This window comes from Nelumbo lutea, chromosome 3, assembly GCF_056320005.1.
Source record: "Nelumbo lutea isolate HS-2025 chromosome 3, American lotus-T2T, whole genome shotgun sequence".
NCBI lineage: Eukaryota > Viridiplantae > Streptophyta > Magnoliopsida > Proteales > Nelumbonaceae > Nelumbo > Nelumbo lutea.
Window position 1 is genome coordinate 101,675,055 of NC_142686.1, and position 9,502 is coordinate 101,684,556.

General features: G+C 35.9%; 1 protein-coding gene across 2 annotated transcripts; it reads right to left on the reverse strand.

Annotated features, from left to right (window-relative positions):
• Nucleotides 1-975: 975 nt before the first annotated feature.
• LOC148867217 (shaggy-related protein kinase eta) lies at nucleotides 976-9,142 on the reverse strand. Of its 2 annotated transcripts, none has more exons than XM_088974755.1 (12): nucleotides 8,950-9,142; nucleotides 7,581-7,673; nucleotides 7,196-7,255; nucleotides 6,829-7,101; nucleotides 6,665-6,739; nucleotides 6,454-6,510; nucleotides 5,705-5,845; nucleotides 5,532-5,582; nucleotides 5,085-5,180; nucleotides 3,792-3,875; nucleotides 3,031-3,132; nucleotides 976-1,649 (listed from the first exon to the last, which is right to left on the reverse strand). In XM_088974755.1, the coding sequence occupies exons 1-12, from the start codon at nucleotides 9,037-9,039 to the stop codon at nucleotides 1,554-1,556; spliced, it is 1,218 nt and encodes a 405-aa protein (XP_088830881.1). In that variant the 5' UTR covers nucleotides 9,040-9,142; the 3' UTR covers nucleotides 976-1,553. The 2 variants fall into 2 exon arrangements, with proteins under 2 accessions (XP_088830881.1, XP_088830882.1); XM_088974756.1 differs by lacking the exon at nucleotides 8,950-9,142 and adding an exon at nucleotides 8,230-8,915.
• Nucleotides 9,143-9,502: the final 360 nt, after the last annotated feature.

The following is a 9,502-nucleotide window of genomic DNA, read 5'->3' on the forward strand; positions in this document are numbered from 1 at the left end:
ATTTATTCATGAAGTCACGAGTAAAACCATTCAACTTGGACAATTGAATTGCTTAACCGAAAACCGATCCCCTGATCGATTTTGTTTCCAAGTCGTTTATAAAAACCTTGTCTTATACAGCACCACCGACAATCCAACACCACACTAATGGAAATCTACATAACAAAGCATCCAACTTAGGCCCTCTCTCTCTCTCTCTCTCTATATATATATATATATATAAACGTTGCTTTCTCTATAAATACGAAATTATTCAATTATGAATAAAAATGATTAAATAATTCAAAACATTTACTTAAACAAAAACATTATTAAATAATTAACAAATTGAGAAGTACTATAATATGATTATTCACTACAGAATGGATAGTTAAATAATAAAATGATTAAGTAATTTACTAATTAAGAATTAAATTAACAAGAAAAATATCAAATAATTTAATTTATTCAAATAAAAATTTGATTAAGCAATTAATATGATTAATTGAACAATTAATAAATGTTTAAAATTAAAAAATTGATAAAAATTGATTAAATAATTAAATATGATTAATTAAAAAATGATTAAATAACAAAAGTCCAACCCAACACTCCATGCACCCCACGTGTAATACATTCTTTAAATGTTAGCAATACTAATTAAGAGTCTTTAATATAACAGCTTATATTTTAAAACTTTACCTTATAAATAATATTTATTATTGGTATCTATTAACAGTATACAAGGACACGTGTTTGTAATTTTTATTTCCAGTGTTTGAAAAATATTCTAATAATTAACAGTAATTACCAATAATATTTATTGACAAATTTTTTCAAAATTATATTGATTAACATTATTAATTATGATATTCATTCACCAGTAAATTATAAAATGAGAGGCAGTGGACACAAGTCACTCAAGGATTTTCCAATTCTGATACATCCCGATCCCGATTAAAAGATTAAAAGAACTTCAAAAATAAGCACATAAGATTAGAAAGAACACTAACCTCCTTTTGCCATTCAAGTCCGCGACCACATGCCGCTACAAACATAAGTAGAAACAATACCATGTAAGTAGACATACCCAACAACCAAACCCTTACCCTTGCAGCAACCCCCTCCCCCCGCCCAACCCCACAGAGCTCCTGGCGTTTGTCGTTTTCCCTCTTCCCTTCTAGCTACACCAATCCTTCGCATCATCATATATTTATCTACCTTGAAGGCCAAGGTAGATAAATATACAAAAAACAAGCCTACCTTAAAGGCCATCAGTCCAACCCAGCCTACCTTTATGATCAGATAAATATACAAAAAACAAGAAACAACGTGGCTAGAAGAAAAAGAAAAAAAAAAAAAAAAGGGACATGAGGTACAAGAGGGGGAAGAGCAGAAAAAAACAAATCTTAGAAGGCCAATCTCTCTCCAGCAACCCCTGTCAGTATATAACTTCGCTGAACTAGAGACCCCAGCTTTTGGGCTTGGTAACGCAAGTGATTAAACCACAATAGTAACTCTTCGCTTTTACATCCATCCGGTTGCAGAAATCAATTCTATTTGGCTTTCCTCATTTACGTGCCTGCAGGATGCAAGAAATTCGTACCAAATTGCCTCCTAACGTGTTCGGGTACAAGTTTGTTAATGAGCTCTGGTGAGGCTCCAGATAACTGCGATCACAGGAGAGAAGACAAATTAGTCAGAATACATCCAACGAACATGTGCTAGAAAGAGGAAAGAAATGAACTAAAAAAATACAACACCCAAGCTGGTCATCCATTATATATGTTAGGTACTACCTAGTTCACAGAAGCTTGTAAAAACTGAAAAACAAGTTTAGTCAAAATTTCCTTTAGAAAATAGTACGCATATATGGAATTAACCGTGAAATATACAACCTGCTACAGGCAACCTGAAGTAGGGCAGTCTTAACCACTGTTTTCAAAACCGGACCGGACCGGACGGTCGGACCGGGAAAACCGGGAACCGGTCACCTGACCAGTTCAGTTTTCCTCCGAAACCGCTTTTTCCCTCAAAACCGTTGGTTTTGGTCAACAAACCGCTGAACCGGCCAGATAACCGTTCGAACGGTTTTGACCATTTTGCAACTTTTTAAATTTTTTTGTCAGAACGGGCCAGCCATTCGGGTCAAACAGTCAGACCATTCGAACCGGTAACCAGACCCCTGACCGGTTCGGTCACCGGTTCGTTTTTAAAAACCATGGTCTTAACCATCACATTAACATGACACCCTAGGGAGACCTGGAGGCTGCAGCTGGACTACTGATCAGTACTTGCCATTATGTTTATACAATCTTATCAGTAATCTTTAGAAAATTCTACTTAACACTGTCCTTTCTCTTCTCTGGTACCATGAAACAAATAAATGAGTGAACTTAAACTGTTAATAGAAAAGGAATTGATTCGACTAAAACTGAAAATCTATTAATTTTTACTTTCACAACAAGACTTGCCAAATTAAATCAGTTTTATGGAAATCAATAACTTAACTATTAACTTCATATCCATATTTGATACCAACACATTAGTGGCCAGATCCACATTATCAAAAAAACATGCTAATGGCAACACAAGAGATTACAGTATTGCTTTCTCATTGCCAGCTCAATTTAATTGTTCATAATGTACATATTTCATGTCTCCATAAATTTTAATGACCCAAGAAAAATAAATTCTTTTTTAAGCAAAATATTTTCTGGTGCATGAAAAAAAAAAAAAGAAACATCTTTGGGTGTCAAGTTAGGCATTTTACCTAGGCATTCTCTAAGGTTCAGCCACTCAGCATGGTGTGTCAATACAAACAACTCAACTAAATATCTGCTCATCTAAATTAGTTATGTCAAATTCCAAGTACCATACACTTCAGTAATTTAGTTGTTTAAGCTCCAAAACTTTATTGAGGAGCCCAGTTGGCAAGGGCTGTTTGGCCAGAACTTCCCTCCCACAAATCATTGGTTAGGAAAAGATTCCTGAGCTGCCTAGACAATATGTTGGATGATCCATCCCAAAAACGCGGACTCAGAAGCATACCTCCTGTTTGAAGTTGAAGAGGGGAGGAAAAGAACGGCCATTTGGAAGGCGGGCATTGGGTTCCCGAAGTTCATCAAAGAAAGAATGTGCACATGCTTCTAGCTGCAGTGACAAAATGTTAAGTTCAGCATTTTTTTTTGATAAATAAAATTTCATTAAGAATTCATTATCAACAAAATAAAGACTGTTACAAGCATCTCAACGGGAGGTGCGAGGTGCAGCCTCACCCTTTAAAAGAAAAGAAACAGCACAAAATGTTAAGTTCAACATTTTCCATATAACAAAGAAAAATCACATTCTTGCTATATTTTTTTATATAAACAAACTTCAACACAATAAGCAGCATAAGAAAATGAATAGATAGATCAACAAATGATAAAAGTTGCAAAAAGCCTATGTAAACAAGGACACTAAACAAATTCAGTCTATTTGCATTTTCTAATTGATATGTTCTTATTCTTCCCTATCAAGGTTCAGGAATGATAATAATTATCTTTTAAAACCAACGTAACCTGCATTTATTTTTATTATGCTGTTGCACTTTAAAAGGACAAAAAGAAGATCTTTTAAGATAGAGATGACAGGTATTAGGTTAGCATACAAGTAACGTCCATAAGTTACTAAGAATTAGAAAATACATATATATGATATTGCACATAATATAAATATATAATATCCATTATATGATCATATACATACAAACAATAAGATTTTTTTATTAAGTACAAGCAATAAGAACATGTCTGCACATATACGCTTACCGCAGTACAACGAAGGCTTGGTGAATATTGAAGAAGCCTTGAAGCAAGATCTATTGCTTCTGGAGGCATTCGCTTGTGGAAAACCTAAACCAAGAAAATTTAATTGTAAGACCAACTGATTTGAATAGGCAACAAAGAAAAAATAAAACTTGCAACCAATATAATAGTAACATGGTTTTGTAATTAATCAACCAAAAATGTTATTCATAAAGAATAACCATTTAATTTTATGCATGACCTAGGACAGGTATTCTTGGATAACTGAAATACCAGATTGCAGAGAATAACCAAACTGGTGTCTGGTAGTCAAACAGAAACAGGATTTTCATAGCCATAGGAGTGTGTTAATTGGTGAAGCTGAGAAGCATTGTCAGTGTACCAACCACCATAGGTCCATACTTCAATAAATTGTTATGTTCTTTACTACAGCAAATTGGGCCTCCAGATTATAGAAAATTAAACGTCAAAGGTCAGTCCAGTGAACAAGGCTCCTACCAATGCAGGGTTTGCGGAGGGACAGATTACGCAGCCTTACCCCTGCATATACACAGAGAGGCTGTTTCCAACAGTGAACCCCTGGTCAGCCAGCTTGCAATGGAACAATCCAACTGTTGTGCCAAGGCCCACCCTCAGAAAATTAAACTTCAGAACAGAAAGAAAATTCAACATTTATGGCACCATTAATATGTATCTTTAATATATAAAGTAGATAGTTGGCCTTACATCAAGAGCACTCAATCAGTCCCATAAAATGTCCTAGAATTTGGACATGTAACATATATAAAAGAACAAATGAAATATTTGTTGAAACATATCCACATGACCACACACTACTTATATAACAATTATGATTACAAAAGGAATGTAGATATTAAACTTATTTTTATCATTTTCACACAAAAAAAAAACCACCAACTTCACAAACCTTATGATTTCAAAAAAAAAAAATTCCATGGTTTCCAATTTGTAGAAAAGCTCAAAACTCCACAATGTACAACCACTTAAGGCTTCCAAAAAATATGCACAACCACTCCCAGATAAGCAAAATAATATAATTATGTGCACGCCTACTACAGGCCAAGGCAGGGGGAAATATGTCAAACTTTCAACCTAAAAAAACATCCTCGTTTAATAAAGTTTTTTCTGGAAAAATATACATCACTGAATACCAATGACAGCTTCTTCAGAATTTCTTTTATTTAGTCAAAAATCAATGACATTTTAGTTACTACAATCTGAGTGAACAGAATTCCAAGAAACATAGGTATCAAAACAAAATACATATATTCAAACCTTATGCCATGGATGAGCTTTTATCTGAGGAAACCTAAACTCGGTGTAGTTTGGATTCATGCAACGGATTTCTTCTCGAGTTGGAGTACCAAGGACCTGCAAAAAATCATTCATATGTGATCAAATCACCAGTAAAACTCCACAACTCCCATTAACATCTTGGAAAATTCAGGCCTTGGGTCTCAACCACCCATACAGATCCACCTCACAATGCAAAATTTAGATGCATGGACAGTGCATGTAAGATACTAGGATTCAAACCACATCTAAGGGAATAAGCTTGATATATATGATCGAGCAAGTGTTCCACTCTTCATCTAGACAACATCAGAAAATGTGACCATATGATCTTAACCAATATGAATCATGAGGCCTTTGTATAGCCACGATACATTAAACCCCAGATTCAAGGCATACCACTGATTTCTAAGGGAAAACGAAGCTTACCCTAATGATCTCCACAAGTTGGTCCACTGCACTATCTCCAGGAAACAATGGCTACAACAATTTAGAAATCCAGAGAATCAGCGTAAGATTAAAGGAACCATGCTAAAACTTCCATTTGAACACTATCTGAAAATGCAGGATTTATCATCTAAGGTGTGTAGAAAATTGCCTACCTGTCCCAGAAGGAGCTCAGCAAGAACGCAACCAGCTGACCAGATGTCAATGGATGTTGTGTATTCAGTCGCACCAAATATGAGCTCAGGAGCCCTGTAGTAGCGAGAGCATATGTATGATATGTTTGCTTCACCCTTGACCTGACAAGTTAATTCTTTATTAATGCTAAAACACAGCAGAGAATAATTTGACCAATATCATCTAAGAAGCAAAATTTGTGGGCAGAAAGGATCATCATCAATTAAATTAATTTCATTAAAAGATGAAAAAACAGAACTTGATAACCATTATATGTGTTCTGAATGGAAAGAGTTCACTTCACACCCCAACCACAATAGGAGTAACCTACTTAAGGGAATTTATTAAGATCTACCAATGTATCAGTGCACATTTCTCATGGAATACAGTTTATTAGGAACCTATCAGGTGGACAAAGATCAAAGAAACTTAACTTTATCAATCCCTGTCATGGAATTTAAATGAATGAATAAAATAGCGAAAATTGATTTGAGGATACAATGGGAGAGGAGATCAGCAAATGGGACGGCGGATGCTTTGGCTAAGCAAGGGTGAATAGATCGTTTTTATTCTGGGTAATTTCTTTTTTTTTTTTTTTTTTGATTGAGAGATAGCATCTTGTGTCTCTCTAAGGGATGCTTGTAAAGATGTTACCTCAAGTGTTTTTTAATAAAATTTAAATTATTTATCAAAAAATAGCAAAAATTGATTAAAAGGGGACTGTACATACCAGAACCTTTGCGCTTCCAAAATCACAAAGTTTGACCTGATGTGTAAGAGGATCAACCTGTAGAATGAGTTTTTATTGGATTAGAATGCATGTATTGCAAAGCAAAGGGTGGATGAAAATATCCAGGAACAAAACAATGCAAGTATTCATGATAAGTAAGGATAGACAGCTATAGCAACCCAACTTACAAGACATTCGAAAAAGAACATACCAAAAGATTTTGTGGCTTTACATCCCTATGGCAAACTCCATGAACAGTGTGAATATATGCCAGCCCCCTAAAAATCTGAAAAGAACCCCATAAACCCATTTAATACAAAGAAAGGTAAGGGCAAGGGTTAAAGAAGACTTACATGACAAAATCATATCACTTACTTGGTACATATAGAGTTTCACATAGATCAATGGCATCCTCTGGCCCACATTGCTATAGTGCTTCAGAACCCGATAAACAGTCTCAGGGACATATTCCATGACCAAGTTGAGAAAAAGCTCATTCTTACTCGTGGTAGAAAAGAAACAGTGTTTCAGACAAATCACATTTGGATGCTCCATCGAGCGCATTAACTGCAGCTCACGGTTTTTATACCGCCTGTCCTGCAGGACCTTCTTTATGGCGACTGTTTCTCCAGTCTCCAAGCATTTTGCCTGCAAAAATAACAGAGTAGAAAACAAATGTAAGATCAGAGATTAAAAAAAAAAATAGAGGAAGCTAAATCTCCTGCAAACCTAAAATCAGTACCTGAAACACAATTCCAAATGACCCAGTCCCCACAACACGTTCTGCCATATAACTGATGGTCTGCAAGGAAAGACAATAAACACCTCAGCTTTCAAAACGTGGGGGAAAAGGATGGGAAAGGAACCGATGGAGACTGAAATACACAGCACCTATTTAAGTTGTAAAAAGAGTTTAGCAACTGAGTGCATCCAAGAAATATTTAAGGTTGTATACCTCAGGAAGATTGATTATATCATATTGCTATCTAGAATCTTTCTCCATAGACTAATTCTTGAGAACATTTAGATCTTAAACAAGGACTAGTTAACAACTTGATATGAAACATAAAGAACAGAACAGCAAGTTAACAGAGCAAAAAAGAATGTCTGAAACATTAAGCACTAACCCGTTTGGCTTCACCATTTTTGCCTCCAATGGTGGTAGAAATGATGTGACCAGTGACTGGATCATTCCCCTCTACAACAGGAGCTGACATTTCCTGAAATACATAAGAACCGAAAAGATACAAATAAGAGACCCTCGTGCAAATATGATGTGAAGTGTAAAGAATATAAAGAAAGTAAGAAACAAGTGTAAAATCCACCAAAGGTAGAATGATTTTGTCATACTAAGTTAACAATTTCAATCATAAAAAGTAATAACTAGCCATCAAGCTCATGGTGATGTTAACACTAACAAATCAGGGTAAGAGGAAACACAGATAAATATTAGGTATGATAAACTTAAAAACAAATATCTTAGATGATCCGTCAAAGAGAAGAAAAGTGGAAAGGTAGTCGCTTGCAAGCAAGAATCGAATGCCTAAAGCTTGAAAACCAAACAGGAAATGGTCGAAGCACCAATGAGGAGAGAATCAAACCACCAACCTCATGAAACAAAACCAGTGCACATTGAAGAATAAACCAATAAAAGAAAAGGGAAAAAGGAATATCGCGAAAAACGATGACTCTGAATATCGAAAGAAAAGTATCAGGGAACCTAAAGGCTTAATCCAAACCAAAACCCAGGAAAGAATGGAAGATCTAGAAAAGTACCCAAGTAATATCAAAGCGAATATAACAAGATTCTCCAATCAAGCGTAACATCCATTAGCAAAAATTCGAAGAAAATGTTTGGCACAGTAGATCGGGCGAAGGCCCGGAATCTAAAATCTAATAAACCCTAGAAAAAGAAAGCAATCCAAGACTCAACACCACGGAAAATGACACCAAAGATCAGCATCAGCCTGATAGCCAAATTTCCATCGAACTTAAAGAAGACATAAATAAATAAACGAAAAAAACGAATGGAAGTTTCAGCAGGTTCTCCTCAGCTTCGCTCCGATCATCACGAAATACGATAGGGCCAAAACAAAAGGAGCGCAAATTATTAAAAGCAAATACATCTTGGATCAAAAGCCATAATCAAGAAAAAAATTGCCAGCAATCACTGGAAAATAAATCCCTTTATAAAATATCACGGAAACTTTTTCTCTGAATATTATTTCCGGTAACATCAATCCTATTTCAGAACAAGAAGATGAACAAAAGTTATAAGGTCATATCACAAATCTGAGGACACAAAAATAGCTAGATCACCGGAGGGGAAAAAATCATCGTACAAATGCAGAACTTTTCGGTTTTCAATCACCACAAAAAATGTAAAAAAAAAAAAACTAAAAAAAAATAGCCAAATCAGAAAAAACGCGAAAACAAAAAGTGAAATTGCAGAAATATACAAATCATGCTGGACGACTTGAAATATGCCGGAAATACCTTATCGTCTCCCATCTCCGACCGACGAGGCGCAATTTTCACTGCCTCATTCTCTGGCGGTGGATGAGGCCCCAGCGGCAACGAGGCCATGTGGAATACAGCTCTACTTCTCTCTCCTTTCTTTCTCCTAGCCTTTGATTCTCTCTCTCCCTCTCCCTCTCTCTCTCTCTCTCTGCCCCCGAAATATTGCGATAAAATAAACAAAAATTGATTGATAATATTTCATTTCTACGGAATATCCTGATCGTTTGACAAAATTACAATGTTGACCTTGAGCATGGCGACGGCAGCTCCCATCGGCGAAATTTTACTGTTCAAATTGACCAAAATACCCTTCCCGGGAGTAATCTTCCGACAAAAGCTGCTTGACTCACATGGCGACGGATTTCCCATTGGATGCCGACCCAATACGCGGGTTCCAGCCGTTGGATTGGTGTCCAAATCGTTTTTGCCAACAAGGGGGGCATTATTGTCGAGGCGATTCTAATCTGACGCACATGAACGGTCCTATGATGCGTGGGTTCCACGTCAACTTGAAGACCATTGTCGTTTT

Bases quoted from the DNA above. Each gene is read 5' to 3' on its own strand.
- LOC148867217 (XM_088974755.1), bottom strand. From the start codon at position 9,039: ATGGCCTCGTTGCCGCTGGGGCCTCATCCACCGCCAGAGAATGAGGCA. The intron at 7,256-7,580 runs GTTAGTGCTTAA...CTTTCCTTGCAG, and splicing joins AAAATGGTGAAGCCAAACGG to ACCATCAGTTATATGGCAGA. The intron at 5,181-5,531 runs GTAAGCTTCGTT...GATTTTTTGCAG, and splicing joins AACTTGTGGAGATCATTAGG to GTCCTTGGTACTCCAACTCG.